Source organism: Vulpes lagopus, chromosome 4, assembly GCF_018345385.1.
Source record: "Vulpes lagopus strain Blue_001 chromosome 4, ASM1834538v1, whole genome shotgun sequence".
NCBI classification, from domain to species: Eukaryota; Metazoa; Chordata; class Mammalia; order Carnivora; family Canidae; genus Vulpes; species Vulpes lagopus.
In genome coordinates, this window is record NC_054827.1 from 145,235,507 (window position 1) to 145,254,685 (window position 19,179).

The 19,179-nt window shown below is 41.6% G+C and overlaps 1 protein-coding gene across 1 annotated transcript in view; it reads right to left on the bottom strand.

Moving 5' to 3' along the window:
* ANAPC4 (anaphase promoting complex subunit 4) overlaps positions 1-18,625 on the bottom strand; it is a 36,505-nt gene extending 17,880 nt beyond the window's left edge. Inside the window, exons 1-15 of the mRNA XM_041752794.1 lie at positions 18,323-18,625; positions 15,048-15,153; positions 13,013-13,145; positions 11,461-11,535; positions 11,294-11,320; positions 11,158-11,202; positions 10,387-10,471; positions 9,379-9,483; positions 7,468-7,551; positions 6,043-6,129; positions 5,551-5,615; positions 4,558-4,600; positions 4,349-4,425; positions 2,826-2,926; positions 2,694-2,745 (exon numbers count right to left, since the gene is read on the bottom strand). Of these exons, the coding sequence (XP_041608728.1) occupies positions 2,694-2,745; positions 2,826-2,926; positions 4,349-4,425; positions 4,558-4,600; positions 5,551-5,615; positions 6,043-6,129; positions 7,468-7,551; positions 9,379-9,483; positions 10,387-10,471; positions 11,158-11,202; positions 11,294-11,320; positions 11,461-11,535; positions 13,013-13,145; positions 15,048-15,153; positions 18,323-18,451 (1,214 nt within the window). The 5' untranslated portion in view covers positions 18,452-18,625. The remainder of the gene's footprint in view (positions 1-2,693; positions 2,746-2,825; positions 2,927-4,348; positions 4,426-4,557; positions 4,601-5,550; positions 5,616-6,042; positions 6,130-7,467; positions 7,552-9,378; positions 9,484-10,386; positions 10,472-11,157; positions 11,203-11,293; positions 11,321-11,460; positions 11,536-13,012; positions 13,146-15,047; positions 15,154-18,322) is intronic.
* Positions 18,626-19,179: the final 554 nt, after the last annotated feature.

Consider the following 19,179-nt stretch of genomic DNA (forward strand, 5'->3'; position numbering starts at 1 on the left):
TTGCACCTGCTCTCATTCTATATCCCAACAGCACCCAGGACTCCGTGACATGGTTCTGATCAAGGTCACCAATAACCAATCCTAGTAATACTCTGATTATCTGTTCTATTCTTGATCTTAATCTTGACTTAGCATTCTTCCTTACAATGCTGCCTTTATTCTGCCTACAGGAGACCTACTCTCCTGGTCCTTCTGCCTCTCCAATTTCCTTTGCGAGCCGAGCCCTCTATCAATCCCATTCCTCAATGTTGGAACGCCCATCACTCAGTCTTCTTATCTGTCCTCTTCTCTAAGCACACTCACTACCTCTTCTGGCCTCATGGCATGAAGTAACACCAACATGTTGACAGCTCCCAAACTAACATCTCCAGCCTGGACTCCTCCCTTGAATATCCATCTTATCTCATCAACAATGTCTTGGACGGTTCCGTGAGGATATTTAACAGACATTTCAAATTTAATATGGCTAACACACTGACCAAGTCATCAAAATTAACATCATTAAGGAGGAGCCAGACAGGCATCGTTTGCCTCTGGATATGACACCTTGAGAAGGACACTCCACCGTTATATAATATTCTGGCCAGGGATGTATAACCTGAATCTAATCATAAAAATACCAGATAAAACCAAATTGAGAAACATAAAACACACATATATGTTTTATAAATTATCTTCCAAGTCTTCTCCATTTCAGTAAATGTCAATCCTACTCTTCCAGGTGCTCAGAACCTAAACTCCTAATTATCCATGGCTCTTATTTTACCATGCACATAGAATCATTCAGCAAATCCTATTATTTCTACTTTGAAAATATACCCAGATTTTGACCTCTCTGGATTCCAGCTACCATTTCTCTTTTGGCTTCTATCCTTGCGCTCTTATAATCTATTCTCAGAATTAAGTAAATAACAAGAGAATCTTTTAAAAACCTAAGTCATATACTGTCACTCCATGACCCTGATTGCTTCGTCTCAAATCCAGAGTAAAACCCAAAGTCCTTCCAATTGTCTACAGGCTCTACACAATCTGGCCTATCCTCCAAGACCTCTCTTAACTCATCCTCTATCTCTCACGCTCTGTTATTCAATTCACTTTAGCTATAGTGGCTCCCAACTTAGCATGCTCCAAACTCAGCATCTTCACATTTGTTGTCTCTTTTACCAAATACCAATGACTCACTCCTTTCAACATCATCTTCTCAGCGAAGCCTTCCCTACATAAAATCACACCCCCGAGGTCCCTCTTCCGTGCTTGGTTTTTCTCACCACTAATTATACTATCTGACTTGCTATATATTTTAATCATTCATTCCTGTATTGTCTATCCCACCACATTAGAATGTAAGATCCATAAATGGTATTTTATCAGTTTTGTTCACTGCTATATTCTCAGCATCTCGAATTATGTTTAAAATATAGGTTAAGTACTTAATAAATGTCTATGATGAATGACAATGTTGGGTAATTAAGAAAATTTCTCAAAAAAAAAAAAAAAAAAAAAAGAAAATTTCTCATGAAACAGAAAAGACATAGATATGAGAAATATGTGAGGAAAAACAGAAGACAAGGATTAGCTAATGGCTTAATACCTGACCCAAGTTTCTAGAACAAAAATCTAATTTAAAAAAAGAGAGAGAGAAAAAAAAAATAAAAAATAAAAAAATAAAAAAAGAGAGAGAAAAAGAGATTACCAAAATAGTAACACAATAGAATTCAGGTTCTAATGGTATTTTCTTATTATCAGCACAATGAAAGGACCCACATCTAAAAACACTACTGTGAAATTTCAATATATCAATGATAAAAAATGAAACTTTAGAGATGAGAAACAAACAGAAAAAAAAACTCTACAGAGGGATGAGAATCAGAAGCACCGGACTTTCCATTAGCCACAAAAAGGCTGGCACACAAAGGAGCAATACTTACAAAATTCTTTGAGCAAACGAATTTTCCCCTTCATCACCCTATACCCACTGGAAACCATCAATTATGTGTAAAGGAGAAAAGATCCAGAGTTTGTTGTTTTGTAGCTATTTTCTGAGTAAGTTACTGGAGGATGTTTTCCAACAAAATGATTAAAGAAAGCAAGCAATAAAGGAGATCCTAAGTCTGGACCTAACTCGTGAAAGCACTGGAGTACCTATGTGACAGCTGCCAGGAGAGCTGGAGCAGCACATCCAGATGGGTGCCGAGGTGGGGGAGGGTAGGTCAGAGGAGGAGATGTCAGGGATCGAGGGTGAGTCCAGGGGGTGATACTGCCCTTGAGACAGGGGAAGAATCTGAGGATGTGACAAAGGCAGACAACGCAAAAAGAAAGAAAACAAAGTCTAGGAAAAACAAACACAGATAAGAATTTCTAAAACTGAGTAAATAAAAGAAATGCGGTATAGTTATTATACAACTTAGAAGTGGGGAAGTCACCTTCAGAAGAACTAAAAACAGACACAGTCAAAGGAATTAAAAGGATTCCCTCTGAGAGGGGATTGGAGTGAGGATGGGGGTAGGGAGAGTAAAACACCACTCTGATTGATGAGACTGCTGGGTTATTGGCTTGTTTTAATCATGTGAAGGCAATAATTTTGATAAAAATTTAAAAGACCCATTTTAAGAAAATCATGACAGTCTGCTAGGTTCTTGCTTATGAGAATAAAATATTTTCAAGCCAGTGATTCTAGGTATCCCAATACTTACTGAAGCAGCTCATTTGCCTTGAGTATGAAAGAACCCACAGCAGTAATAGCATCTAAAGAGAAGTAAATAAATATCATTTGTCAAATAACTCAAGTGTGTTTAATGTATTCTATTGAAAAATTAAATTACTACCTTCAATTCCTGCAGCATCTAGTCCAAGAGGTTCGTATTTTTGCTTCCATGAAGCCATTCCTTTCAGTTCACTCAAGTGGTATAATAAAGACTCGGAGCCACTATCAAAACAGAACAGAAAAAAATTCTCATCATTACTATCCTCAAGGTGGCAGACAGCTACTACCTGACCTAAACATTTCCAAATTTTCAGAAATAAAAACTGAAAGTAACTTAAATTTTTTCCTATGGGAAGTGATCATTTTTTGAAATTTTCTCTAAAAACTGTAACAGAATCATTTGGTCATCCTGACGACTCAGATGAATACATGAGCATGAAATTAAATTTTACAAGATCACATTGTGTTCTACAGTTAGCCCTGGCACTCTAAATAAAGATAGTCAGATGGTCATCTTATTCACCCAAGAGCTGTGTATATAACATCCAACAAACATTAAGTTTTGACTTTAAACCAGGCACTAGATACTGGGGACAAAATGAAAGGATCCTCATGGCATGGACAGTCTCACGTGGGGAGGACACTCATAACCACAATCAGATAGTATATCATTCCAACAATCATAAATGACTTGAAGGAAATGCTCACAATTGTGAGTGTAATGGAATAATACCTGAACAAATCTGGGGAATTAGGGAAGGCCTCTCAGAACAGGTGATATTCGAGCTAAGGGGTTCAAGTAAGAGCAGAGTGGGAGTGATCCACAAGGCAAGATGGATGCACAAAAGCCCTAGGTAGGATGAAAATAGGTCAAGTCCGATAAAGCCACGAGTGTGCATGAAGCAGAGAGGCAGGTGTGTTAAAGGCCATGCAAGAGTCTTGGTCCTGTAAGCAGTAAGAGTAACCTGATGAGACCTGCTGTGGGGAATACATTCGAGGGGCACAAATGTATTTGTGGACTAGAAACCAGGCTGAAGGGCACTGCAGTGATCCGAGGCTGAGGTGATGTAGTGAGGGCTAGGGAATTCAGCATAGAGGGATTTATCAAAATTTAAGTCAAACATTGAGCAGCCACAAGCACACTGCTTGTGGTGAGGGAGCTGTGGATAGACATAGCAGGAGACCTGAAGATCAGAGAGTCTGGCTGTGACTGATGCTCAGTAACTTCAGGCCGGTTTGGATTTGTTTCTTCTTGTGTAAAAGGAGGATAATCACAATCAACACCTTGCCAAATGCTAAATGCAAAAACACGTAACATGCCTTGTAAACTGTACAATGATAAACATACTGAATTTTCGTGCTCAAAAAGGGGTATATGCCTTTTCAAAATACACCTCCTGCTTGTCTGAGAAAAGAAATCCCAGACAGAGAGCTCAGCCCGGTGAAAAGATGTTTGAAAATTATTTCATAAAGCAGAATTACTGTTATTGATTCTTTAAACCTTGGGCATCCCAAGATTCCCCTCAAGTACCAATGCAACAATTTTAGTTAGAAAAAGCTCAAAAAGAGAATGCCAGCTGATGAAGAACACCAACAGCAAGTACATGTAGACATAATACCAAAAATTCGACATCACCTTCATACCTCTGTAGGTGGCTTATAACCAATTTCTGGATACTGGAATATGATGATTCTATCGACTGGCCAAGCTTCTTTAAGCCCTAAGTGAGAGGAAAAAATACATTTAGCATATAAGTAAGCTATTGTGTGCTGCTCTAAAAAAAAAAAAAAAAAAAAAAAAAAATCAAGAAAGTGCACATAGCCATTTAAATAGAAAGATATTTTAACTGTACCTTTACTGTTAACTGATTCATTAAGAGGGTCTGAAGTTCAGCACTACAATGAAAAAGAAAGTATTTTTAGTTTTCTCTATCCAAAATGTGAATGCATCACTTAAAACTAGCAAATTTCAAAATAAAAACAACATTTTTAAACCAAATAAACAGAAAGAAACAGTCTAACAAAAATTAAGACTTTGTTGTACTCACAAAGGAAGAGAGAGAAAACAGGAAACAATAAAGTCCAGAAACAGACTGAAGTATATTCAAGATGTACTGAATGCTAAAAGGGCATTTCAAATCCATAAGGAGAAAGTGTACTACTCAAGAAATTATGTTGGGCAATTATCTAAACCTTCAGGAAAAAACAGGTTAGTCTTCCATAGCATACAACCAAATAAATCAAATCTGGAACATGTAAATGGAATAAAACATGAACTATAAAAAAGAAAAAACTCTAGAAGAAAATACAGAACAATCTCTGAATACTCTTAAGATAGGAAAGGTAGGGATCCCTGGGTGGCGCAGCGGTTTGGCGCCTGCCTTTGGCCCAGGGCGCGATCCTGAAGACCCAGGATCGAATCCCACATCGGGCTCCCGGTGCATGGAGCCTGCTTCTTCCTCTGCCTGTGTCTCTGCCTCTCTCTCTCTCTGTGGCTATCATAAATAAATAAAAATTAAAAAAAAAAAAAAAAAGATAGGAAAGGTATTTTTAAGAATAACACTAAGATTTAAGAATCTACACTAAGGCAGATACCATAAAGGAAAAGATTGATGGGGTCATAAAAAATTAGAATTTTTTTTACACATTCAGAAAATACATACATATATTACAGACACAGAAAATGATTACATTTACAAAAATGCATAGAAAAGTCTAGAAAAACATCTATTTTTTATTTTTGTGCACTAGAATTTTTTTTTAAATGAATACGAATTACTTTCAAAATAAAAAACTATTGTACAAAAAGAAGAAAAAGCAAGAGCACCTAATAGGAGTTTTACTACCTTGCTTTCCCCCACAACAGCAAGTGCATGAATTCATCTTGTACTGAAGTGGTTGTGCTCTTCTCCTAGATAAAATGGATAAAACCATGACACGTATTTTAAAAATCATAACCATATGTATAATTCAAAATTAAAACTAGAGGAGCATGACTCCCCTCCTTTCCCCTAACCTTCCTTCAAATCCTTATTCAAATTGATTCTGTGCATGTCAGTTAATGGAAAATAGCCAGTGGGCTCTTCCAAAACCTGTTCTTCCTCTCCAAGCCCCACCGGCTCAGCCCCACAATCCTGGCCTGGCCTGGGCTGTCCCACCATGAGGGCCCTTCCTCCCTGGGGAAATGGTGTGAGCTTAGACTGAGCCATTTGAAAGAAATCTTGACCTTTGCCTTTTACAAACCCGACCAGTACCCCATCCCTCAGGCAGCTCATCAAGTCAATGAGGACACTGCGTCTCCTCTTACTCCTTCCAGGGGGAAATGTCACAAACTTTACCTGCACAAACTTGGTGAGACGAGAATCCATCTGCATCAGTATTTCTTCCCATGCTTCACACATACACGTGAGTGACAAATTTATATACTATTAACAAGAAGGAAAAAATATTAAAATACTAAAAATAAAAACTATGTAAATTAATATGCTAAGTAATACATACTTCCTGCCAGCTTTCTCAAAGAAATCCAGAATTTATTTCCAATCATTTTTAACTCAGCCTGCGAAAGAGACCACAGCTAAGGCTCGATAACCACTTAACTATCAAACGTTCCAAAATTCAGCTTTTATCTGGTAAAACAGACATCCTCCAGCTTTATATATATATATATATATATATATATATATATATATATATATATATATTTCATGTACATTGTCAAAATGCTGGTTTAGTCAGCTATTCCATTTTCAAACAGAATCCTTAAAAAGACACCGATCTCCAGAAATCTTTGACATCAAGTAAAGTCTGGGATTGTGGCAGACTGAAAAAGAAAGGCCACAGTCCTTTGTAGCTCCTCTATCCAGACACAGAGCCCATCCTCTCCAGTCCCTCAATCTGGGCTGGCCTTGTGTCTTACTGTGACCAACACACAGCAGAAGTGACATGGAGTCCAAGGCCTCAAAAGGCTTTGCACATTCCCACCTGCACTCTTGACACCCCTGCTGCGGCCACCACTTCACGAACGAGCCTGGACTAGCCTGCTAGGAAATGGCAAACATGGAGCCACCATGGCTAAGGGACACTCAAACCAGCCCGCTGGCCACTGATGCATGACCAGGCCCAGCTGAGATGGGCTGAACCTGGCCTGGATCAGCAGAACCTTCTAGCTGAGCCCAGCCCAAACTGTGGAGTAAGATACTGACCCGCAGAATCATGGGCTAATTTAGATTGGGTTTATTATGCCTAAGAGTAAATGGTTATGAGGCCTGTTTTTAATAACACTTTATCTGCAATAAGACTTTTAAAATTCCAAAATGTAAGTTTACTTAGGGGAATATTTTAAAAAGATTCAAACTACTTTTTTCTTTTCTTCCAGAGAAACAGATGGGTGGGAAGAGATTTTCAATTAAATTCCTTTTTCTCTGGGGCGCCTGGGTTGCTCAGTGGTTAAGCATCTGCCTTTAGTTCAGGTCATGATTTCAGGGTCCTGGGATCGAGTCCCACATTGGGCTCCCCTCAGGGAGCCTGCTTCTCCCTCTGCATAGGTCTCTGCCTCTCTCTCTCTCTGTGTGTCTCTCATGAATAAATAAAATTAAAAAAAAAAAAAAACATTCCCTTTTCTGATTAATGGACATTATAAGATTACCAGGAGAGACACGTTATACCAGATAGCTTCACAGACAAAATTTGCAAGTGTTTTATTTATAGACTATTAGAAACTTAAGAGTAAATATTCACATAAAACAAGCTATAAATAATACCTGTAAAAGTGCTGAAATGTGAGTAAACTTTCTAGCCATCCGAGTTACTTCAGGTAAGAAAGAATACAATAGATTGGTTTCAAGCTGTGAGATCAAAATAGAGTTATAATCAGAAACACTTCTTTTAATGATAAATCAGTCCCTGTGAGCTCAAAAAAAAAAAAAAAAAAAAAACCTGCTCCCTTTGAGATTAATACTTTGGAGATTACAGAATAGAATCTTAGAAATTTTCTAATCTGTCATGTTTACCTGTGCACAGATTCCACCCCCCTCGGTTAGCAATCCTATCTCCCTAGCTAAATAAATATAATAATCTACTTTGTAACACTATTAGAAATTTAAAAATGATTGCAAAAATATACATAAAAACTTTTTAAAGAACTATAGGCTACTGATAAACACAAGTTAATATCTATTACAATGCCATAGAATTATATCTCAGTAAAGTGGTTATTTAAAAAAATATACATTACAAACTTCAAAGAAATAGTGAATTATTTTATTATAGCACCAAATGCAATCCTAGATATTGTGTTTTCACAGAACTTTAAGATGAAGAGCAACTATTATGGGGAATCAGGAAGTCAAGAGTACCTGATGCTCTGAATATAACAATGAATATTGAAAGCATCATACACAGTGCATCTTGCATCTTTTTGTTCTACTTGTTTGAGAATTCATGCATCTTTAGGCTATGTGGTTATTTGGCATCAAAATTAGGGAAGGGGTGACTAGCTGACTCAGTCGGTAGAGTGTGTGACTCTTGATCTTAGGGTTTTGAGTTTGAGCCCTGTGTTGGGTGTAGAGATTACTTAAAAATAAAATCTTAAAAAAAGAAAAAAAAAATCTAAGGAATATTTTCTTACAGGCAAGGCTATAATCTAAATACTCTACAGGAGATCACATGGTCTCCACAATCTACAATACAAACAGCATACAGTACAAAAGATTTTTCCCAAAATTAAGTGATCATCTTACACAAGAGGCAATGTGTTGGTTAAGAGAACTGACTCTGGAGCCATACTGCCCAGTATCACTTCCCAAATGAGTGATACCGAGCAAGTTGTGCAGTTTCTACTTATCTATAAAATGGGGATAATAATAGGACCTATTAGGTTGCTGTGAAGATTCAAATGAATTATTACTGAATCATTCAGTACTTGGTACATATTAAATAATTGAGAAATCTTAGCTTTTATTATTATTTGGATCAGAGTCCTAAGAATATATCTGGTATAGGGATGCCTGGGTGGCTCGGTCAGTTAAGCATCCAACTTGGTTTCAGCTCAGGTCACAATCTCATGGGTGGTGAGATCCAGCCCTGTGATGGGCTCTGTTGTCAGCACAGAGTCTGCTTGTGACACTCTCCCTCTCCCTTTGCTCCTCCCCCTGCTCACACTCTCAAATAAATCTTAAAAACACACACACACACACATTTGGTAAAAGGTAAACTGTACAGCAACCAATTAACATGGTCATTAATAAACTATTAAAATACTGTTTTTATAAAAATACACTGGGCCCTGGGAATAATAAAGTGTTCACTAGAGTAAGATTCTATATATGAGATTTAGAAGCTCCAAGTTAGTTCTTCTTTTTTTTGCTTTAATGACCATTAGAACCCAAAGATAAGGATAATAAAAACCTATAAAACCTTAAAAATAGGGATCCCTGGGTGGCGCAGCGGTTTGGCGCCTGTCTTTGGCCCAGGGCGCGATCCTGGAGACCCGGGATCGAATCCCACATCGGGCTCCCGGTGCATGGAGCCTGCTTCTCCCTCTGCCTGTGTCTCTGTCTCTCTCTCTCTCTCTCTGTGACTATCATAAATTAAAAAAAAAATTAAAAAAAAAATAAAATAAAACCTTAAAAATATATATTTACTCTCTGCTACTACAAGATTTCCACACTCACCTGAAAGTATGAGACCTCTGAAGCACCACCAGCAGAAACTTCTGTGACCACTGATAATGATTTCAAATCACTGGATAAACATAATGCAAGACAAGTACCAACAATCTGTAAAAAAGTCAAATTCCCCAGTCTACTTAATATCATTGCTAGACTGCAGCTGCTTACCATACAGGAAACAAAAATTCACAGAATCCTACAAAGCAGAAACACTCATGCTTTCCAAAAAAAAAAAAAAAAAAAGAAACACTCATGCCTGACGCCTTCCATGTGTATGTAGGAGATGCAAGGTGTGTATCCACCCAGACCACATGGAGAAAGACAGACACAGACATAAACACACACACACACAGACCCCTCCATCAAGGGTCCCAAATCAGATGCTGGAGAGCCTACAGTATATTTCGTCCCCTTCAGGAATGGCAAGAGTAGGATGGAAAAGATGAGGAGAAGACCGAGACTTAGGAACAGTAACAGACCTGGTACTAAGTATAAGATCGCTTCTCACGATGTTCATCACATTCCCATCAAAACTGTAGCTCTCACCCTGACTACAGGCTAGAAAAACATTACATCATAATCAAGTGTATTGTATCAATCTTTTTGTTAAGAAAAACTTGGCTCAGGGGTTGAGCATCTGCCTTCGGCCCTTCGGCCCAGGGCATGACCCTGGGGTCCCGGGATCGAGTCCCACATCAGGCTCCCTGCATGGGGCCTGTTTCTCCCTCTGTCTGTGTCTTTGCCTCTCTCTCTGTGTCTTTCATGAATAAATAAAATCTTAACAAAAACAACAAAAAAGAATAGAAAAACTTGACTAATTCCACTAATAGCATAGATACCATATCACTGCTATTTTATCTTCATAAGAAAATTAGCGTCTTAACATTTATAAATGAATAATTCCAATAACTGAAACAAGAAAAAAAAAAACCCAGTGTTGTATTCTTTTTTCATAAATCAGGTAATACATTCTAAGAGAAATGATATGGAAAATTTTAAAGGAAAACTTACCCCCGTGACTCGAGCAATTTTGAACATTCCATATGCATAAAGCTCGATAAATCCAGAACTTCCTCCAAGGACAAGAATATTAAGCCTAATTAAAAGTAATGTAACAAGCTGAGGACAACAGAGAAGATTGAGTTCTTAAACCAGGATATAAACTGTTCTTGCTCTCAGATAATCTGCATGCTAAGGCTCCCCTGTGGGGAAATTGAAACACCACACAAATTCACCAGTTCTCAATATTCAATCATAGAGGGCTTATTCTTTTTCTCAAAGGGACATAAATTTGCTCTAGCTTAAAAAACATCAGTTTATAGTAAAACAAGGCCACAGTATTTTAATGAGTGTATTTTTTTTTAACAACGACTGTATTTATACACTCTCGATAACACGATCCTTTTCCCAGTTAATACAAAGTGCCATCAGTTGTATCATGGCTCTGATACTAAATGTCCTACAAGGGCTTAAAAAAACTTGGAATATTTAAATTTAAATTTTAGAAACTCTAGTAACTTCTATCCTCTTTTACTTCTTATTAAAATAAACAAAGGTGCAGTATAGTATTATTGAACTTCACACAAAGACTATACGATAAAAGTATGTAACAGAGGCTAATGTCTGTATATTATTCTGAGGTGTTTGTAAGCAGAAAAATAGAAGGATGCACATAAAGTAACTGCCCTTGAAACTCCAAACTGCCCTTGAAACTCTGTCACAAGTATCAAACATCAACTTAAAGAAGTTAGACTTGTTATTTAAGATATTTGCAAGATTTACCTGACGTCTCCCAAAAGCTTGATAATTTCATCAGAATTTTCTTCACTAAAATATAAAAATAATTGTGTTACCTTTCAACTACATCTTTCAACTAATAAAAGATTATTTTACTTGAAAACAAAAAAGGTATACTTGCCTAAAAATTTTTGAGGTGTTGCTGTAACTGGAGAAAAACAGAGACTAGTGTAAAAAGCAATAGAAATATATTTTTTAAAACACATGAGAAAATTATCACAGTGTTCAAGGTAAAGGAAAGAGAAATCTACAAGACAGATTCTAATGAAATTAAACTCTGATACTTACTTTTTTGGCAGTGTGGGTAATTTAGGTAAGAGAAGATTTGATTCATCCTCAGCATTATAAAAAGATGTCAGAACACTGAGAAGAAAAGCAAAGAAGAGCCATTACAAAAATACCAAAGATTTTACTTGTTTTTCCATTAAAAAATACTTTTTAAAAAAATTGCCCAGTTTTAGACATTATATATATTACCAAGTAAACAGATATCACACGTATTTTAAAATGGTAAAGCTCTTCTAAGCACTGATACATTCACATGACTATTTGCAACCCTAGATTATCTGATAGTGCATTAATCACTGTTGTATCTATGAATTTCAAACACTGAGCTAGATCCTTATTATTCAATTTTTTATCAACCCCCTTAGTTAATTTGAAATTAACTTAAAACTTGATTAGAAAGGAAAAACTACTGTTAAGAAAATTATCACATTTCCACATTTATTTTCAGTATTAGCTAAAGCCACTCATCCTTTAGGCCATCTTGAGTGCAAACCTGGTATATGACTTGAATGCAAAGTAAGGGAAACTTATTTTCATGAAACCAGGAAGGTATCAGGACCACAGACACAGAAAGAACTCATTCAGCATCAAAACAGAGTACTCAGGGGCACCTGAGTTAAGTGGCTGCCTTTGGCTTATGACCCTGAGGTCATGATCTCAGGGTCCTGCGCCTAAGCCCTGCATGGGCTCCCTGCTCAGCAGGGAGCCTGTTTCTCCCTCTCCCTGTGCCGCTCCCTCTGCGCTCTAGCTTTAATGAATAAATTCTTTAAACAAACCAAAAACAATAACAACAAAAACCCAGAATACTCAACTTAACACTTTTTGTACTGAGGATGTTTACTGATAAGATGCCAAAAAACCCCAAAACTCCAAAGGAAATAGATGGCAAAAAAAAAAAGAACAAAGAATCTCAACTTGCTAATAAGTAACTTTAGTTTCTATTACTTAAAAGTACAAATCACTATCATATGATCTCATACATGGAATTTAAGACATGGGAAGGGGGAAAGAAAAAAAGGAGAGAGGGAAACAAGCCATCAAAGAGAGAAGAGATATGGATAGAGAATAGAGGGCTGCTGGAGGGAGGTGGACAGGTGGACAGGGGGTGGGCTAGATGGGTGACGGGCATGAAAAAGGTCACTTGTGATGAACATTGGGTGTTATATTTAAGCGATGGATCAGTGAATTCTACTCCAGAAACCAATATTGCACTAACTCCCTTAAGTTTAAGTAAATAAATAAATAAATAAATAAATAAATAAGAAACTAAGTACAAATCAGTGACTTTAACCACTAGATATTTAAAAAGCAAAGAAACATCTTAGCCCTTCAGGCATCATTGCTCCAATAAAGAAAACAGATTTTTTTTCAGAAGGAAAAAAAAAATCTAACAAAGCATTACAAAATTTCATCTCAATAATCTGAAAACGCGAAGTTAAATGCAACATGCCCATGCTCAACACTCAGATACTCCCCAGCGTCTGTTGTAAAACACGGAAACTGTATGACTATCCCACTGTGGCTACTGGGAGCTCTCTTTCCACTCCTCTACCTGCTTTCTGCAGTCACTTCCATCCAATGCATACAGGAAACTGGGGCCTCCACAGAGAAGGAGTGCAGGCTTTCAGGTTTTTCTACATCACACAGAACGATTTTCTTGGTGTCAGCAAGAGCAAAGGCCAAAACTGAAACAAGAAGAAACAATCAGGACTAATTCATTTGAGAAAAGGAGATGGCTATTTCATTTCTTGCCCAGTTTTACTATTTTAAATGCATCATAATCATAGAAATTATTTAACCTAAAAATCCTTCCTTTAAATATTATTTTTAAAAATGGGAAGATATATTTACATGTAGTTATGCTGTTATCTAAGCTTATTTCCAAAGGCTCATAATCTCATGAGCGACCTGCTACTTTCTCATGTACTGCACTTCACATCTGACACATCAGAGCCTCTGGACTAGAGCCCTGCTTCCAAGCAGAAGATACAGAACAGGTCTCAACAAACAGTAATATCCTATCACCAAGATATGCTGGTCTTGCAAACATGTCTACAAGGTAAGAAGCAATTCTATCTACTTGGTTCTTAGAAGGTTCAGTATTCCCTTTTGTTCCTAACCCTTAATGGGAAATGAGGCCATCAAATGCTGATCAGTCTTCTTCCTTTCACTGTGGCTGAATTATCTAATAGTTTCTCCAGATACATACATTATTAATATCTTCCTAATACATCAAATTTAAGAATTTCTAAGTAGAGGGCTATGCATTTCACTGTGTATCAAGACACACAATTTTGTGAGATGTGAGGCAACTCACATCTCCTCTTCTTCAAAACAATTTAAAGCAGTCTTGAATACTCATTACCTAAAAAACCTTATTTCACTGCCCAAAAACACAAAGTATTTTTTTTTAAGATTTTATTTATTCATTCACGAGAGACACAGAGAGAGAAAGAGAGAGAGAGAAGTAGAGACACAGGCAGAAGGAGAAGCAGGCTCCATGCAGGGAGCCTGACGTGGGACTTGATCCCGGGACGCCAGGATCATGCCCCAGGCTGAAGGCAGGCGCTAAACCACTGAGCCACCCAGGGATCCCCAGCATATTTTTTTAATGATAAAAAATTCATCTACTCATATACATTTCAATACTCATGGACTTTCATGATTTTTTTTTTTTTTTTGAGATTCTGGTATTTTTGGATGAAGAGTGCAAGATCTCATGATGTTACTTAAAAAGCTCTCTAATTTTACACATATCTTTTTTTTTTTTATAAAAGATAAAACGAGAGCTGAACAAATTGAGTACAGACAGACAGTTGAGGCTTTCAGGGCGTTTTTACAAACTCATTTATGTTTACTAGGAAAAAAATTAAGCAATGAGGAGTACATACCATTTTACAAAAACAATTCAGCTTTTTTTGTGTAAAAGCACCAATGATAACAGATTAATTTTAAGCTGTATAATTTACAGCATTTTATTGTATTGACTGTATGTGTACCAGAGCTCAAATAAAGACTCTCATTGTAAAAATAACAAGTGGGACGATAAGAGTTCAGTCGTCAAAGCCATAAGAAGCTACAAAATAAAGGGCATGAGGAAAACAGGAAGAATGGGGTCAGAACTGACAGTCCTTCAGGTGAAGCATGCATTTGTGCTGAGAGAGTATGAGCTACAAGTTTAGCGCTAACATACATTTCTGGGAGAAAAGACCACAGTGAACAGACTAGTAAATAGCAGATAGGACTTGAGCCATCAGTGCAGGACAAGACAGTGCAAAGAAGCAAAGCCTAAGTATTTTGTATATTCTATCAGATTTCATTCTAGCATCATCTTTGCCAAGAAGTCCAATTTCACTGTAGAGCGATCTCGGCCAAGAAATAACATAATAAAATTAATCTCAACTCAATGAAAACACTTTAAACCTTCCAAAAAGAAAGTTCCCAAACTGATATTTAGTATACAATAAGAATATAATAAGAACAATAAATTCTTTCTGGAAATAAGCTTTCTCTACAAAATACTTTTTGTGAACAAATATAATAATAAAAACAATAATATAGTATTTTTTAGAAAATCCTATCATTACGTTTGCCATCTGGCCTCCAAGCGAGACAGGTCACTTCCTTTCCTGTATTTTCATTTGGTGGAAAACTCCAAACTCGATGAAAACTTGCAAGTCGATGAAGTAAAACCTAAGACAAAACACATAGTGTGGCAAAAATTTAAAAATCCATTTCCAAAAATGAAATAAACTTAGATCCCCACTATAAAAATCTTCAAAACTAATCTCAAGCATATTTAGCTATCAGAAGAAATTAGAAGACAACAGGGTCTGAATGAACTGAAGGTATCATTCAAGGAGATGGGTGAAACAAGACCTAATTTAACCCTGTACTCTACACACTTTCCTATGTCAACAAGAGACTTATCTTTTAGAAAGAAATAGTTGTCCAAGAAGATGGTGACAAAAAAAAATAAGGAACGTAAGTAGCACTAGAAAGGTGCTGTAATAGCCAAGTAACACCCAAGTAACACCAAACTTGGAATCAGACACCTTGGGATCGAATTTCAGCTGTTACTTACTGGCGGTAGATCTTGGGACAAGTGACTCAGCCATTCTAAATTTCCACTTCCACATGGAAAACCCCCACCGTGGAGGGTCAAGATGTGCCCCACAGTGCCTTGTGATTTAAAAATAAGGCTGTCCCTACTCCACGCTCTACACAACCAATGAAAATATGGAAGACAAAGCCTCAGAACTGCACGTGGCCCTGAAGACCCTCCCACACCCTCTCAGGACGCCACTCCCACAGCGGCACCTCTCCGGGCCTCAGCTCCTAGCCTCCTTCACTCCGGGCACACTGGGCCCCACAGGGAAGCCAGGACTCCCAAGGAATCCTTCATTCCCTAGACTCTGCACTCTTGTCTGAGCCCATCTCTGCCATCCCTTACTTCTGAAACCCTTCTTCTGTGTCTTCTGGATACAGCGCTGCCTCATGGTCAGGTAGCACCAAGATCCCCATATCTTCCTTCTCTTCTCCAAAAAGTGCTTGTCACCCAGAGACACTGCTTTCCAGCAGGATTCTCAGGTGAGAGCTGTTCCCTATCCCATGCTCCCCACTCTACTGGGCCAGGAGATGAAGTAGGCTTCCTCCTTGATGTCCGATGACATCTCTGGATGACTTTTCTTCTCTAAAATCCTCCAACTCTGAATCATATGCAATCACACAAGACCACCCACTACCCCTCTTAATCATCTAAAGCCCCCTTGGCCATTTCCCTCCTGCCTGGAACATCGGGACTCGTGTCATGCTTTCCAACACCATTCATCACCATTCTTGGTGATTTCAAGAGCTACGGTGTCCTGGCTTTCCAGTTCCCAACTACCTTTCTTCCCGTGATCATGTCTTCTACTCACCTGTCACTCCCAGGGTCATGCCCTTGACCTTGTCCTTAACAGTTACAAGTGCTGCCATAAAGTTTCAAACCTCCCACTTTCCATCACTGCCTCTACCCTTCTAGCTCATCCCTACTAACACTCAACTTCAATTCTTCAACCTCACCAAGCCATATAACACACGATTGCACCTACTCGTTGTCCCTCACTCACAACCCCCCCCCTTCCATACTTAATCGTGTTAGAATCCAAGGACCACCATTACCATCGCTCCTCTTACATGTAACTTTAGCTCCCTTGCATCTCTGTCGCTAATGTCACACTTGGAAGACAACACCCTGGTGAGACCCAACCATGCCTATACCCACGCAGTGGAACAGAACAGCAGAGACACAACCATGCTCACTAGATTCCGTCAAACTACAAGACCACTAACCTCCTGTGGCTCTTAATACTGACCAGCAATCTGTTTTTTTTGTTTTGTTTTTTTTTTTGGTTGTTTTGAAGATTTTATTTATTTATTCATGAGAGACACACAGAGAGGGGCAGAGACACAGGCAGAGGGAGAAGCAGGCTCCCTGCAGGGGGCCCCATGCAGGATTCGATCCCAAGACCCTGGGGTCACTCACGACCCGACCTGAACTGAAGGGAGATGCTCAACCGCTGAGCCCCCCAGGCGTCCCCTGACCAGCAACCTTACTAAGTTCCCCTAGTCCACTTGCCTCATGAGCTTTTCGTACCCCACACTTCTCCAACTACCAGTATTTTCTCCGCCCTCACTCCTAGACGGTGCTCCTCCTCCTTCACTGAGGAAAGGGACACAAAGGCCCGCTATGACATCTACACATCTAGTCCCACCGATCCCCTCCTCTCCTTCCGTCCTGTCCTACTGCTACTGCTGCGGCTGTACTGTCTGCACCCCTCTCCGGAGCAGAAGAGTTCCAGGGCACGGTGGCAGAGGACAGCGACCAGAAGGGGACACGGGGGCCTCGGGGAAGGAGGCAGCAACGCCTGGTGGGAAGGTAGCAGCGGCCATGCCCGCGGCTCTGCAGGCTGCTACGCATCGCTGACCCCTGGGGTCCCAGCTAGCCTGCACAACTCCTACCTGGCGGGCAAGTATCGGGGAAACCTGCCAGGGAAGCAGGAGACACGCAGCGCTGAAGGTTTCCTTACAAAATGGCTGCCAGGTGAGGGACCCGCAGGACAAAGGTGGATGCGGCGGTGACCCGTGATGAAGCCGAAGGTGACTGGGAACTAGAAACGCCAGGGGACAACACTCAGGTGCGCCCCGTGGGCCCAGGCCTGCATCATTCCCGTGCTTTCAAGGTGTTTTGGTAGGAGTCGGCCCCGCGATGCCCCGCGATCCCCCGCGATCCGCAGGACGAAGCTTGGACAAGGGGCGCCCGGGGGGCTCAGCGGCTGCGCCTCTGCCTTCGGCCCAGGGCGTGACCCCGGGTCCCGGGATCGAGTCCCGCCTCGGGCTCCCTGCACGGGGCCTGCTTCTCCCTCTGCCTGCGTCTCTGCGTCTCGCTCTGCGTCCCTCGTGAATACATAAAATCTTTAAAAAATATATAAATAAGAGTGAAAACTTGGCCAAGAGAGTCTAGATCTTCGAACGTGCCGTGGGATGCGCCGTCTGAGGCCCGAGCATGCCCAGTGGACGAGCCACACGTTACGGGCTTCCCAAAAGCCCATTTAACAAATAAATGACTAAACGAGACTCAGACTCGGGGATGCGGGCGCCGGCGAGCGACTCCGCCGTGAGGACCGCCGTCCTCGCCTCGAAATACGGGAAATGGGCCCATCCGGGGGGCCTCCCGCGGCCGCTCCCGACGCGCTCTCCTAAGGCACGGAGGGGGCGGGGCGGCCGCGGCCCAGCGAGTGCGCACGCGGGGAAACTGAGGCTGGGCCCGGCGGCACGCGCTCGCCGTGGCGGGCTCGGGCTCGGGCTCGGGCTCACTCACCTCGCCGGCCGTGTTGGCCAAAGCGATGAGATCGCGCTTGGGCGACCAGACCAGGAAAATGATCTCCTGCGGCAGCTGCTTCTCTCCCACCACCCGGAAGGACGGGAAGCAGGTCGGGAAACGCAACATGGGGGCGGCCCTGCGGGGACTCCCCGGTCGGACGCCGCCGAGGCGGTACCGGGGGCCCCTCTCCGCGGCCCGCGCCGCCCCGACGACCTCCCCCCGCCTCCCCGCTCCTCCACCCGCCGCGCGCCCGAGCCCCCGCGCCGCCCGCCGCCCCGCCGCGCGCTGCCGGCACTTCCGGGCACGGACTTCCTCGCGAGAGGACCCGGCGGCGCGCGGGGCGGGGGCGCGCGAGGGAGCGCGCGGAAGGGGCGGGGCCACGGGGCCGGGAGTCGGGGGCGCGCACGGGGCGGAGGCGGGAGCGCGCGGAGGGGGGCGGGAGCCGGGGGCGAGGACACGCGGACGGGAGCGCGCACGGGGCGGGAGTCGGGAGCGCGCGGGGAGGCGGGGGGCACGCGGAGGGGAGCGGGAGCGCGCGGGGGGGGCGGAGGCGGGGGCGCGCGGCGGGGCCCCCCAGCTCCAAAACCCCTGAGCGAGCAAATAGCTAGATTGTCCCAGTAAGGCCCGGCGATTGACAGGTGGTAGCAGCCCGTAGTGCGAGGGCTGTGGGCTCACCCCGGCCTCCGCCCGGGACAAAGGACCTACAGGAACCCTGAAAGGCTTCCGGTTGGGCTTGGCCAAGGCGGAGATGCGGGTAGACGCGGCCACGTGTCGAGGGCACAGGGCAGGCGGGCAGGGCGGCGGGGAGCGAGGCCCGTGTCGGGGCCGAGTGCACCGTGAGGACCCCCAGGACC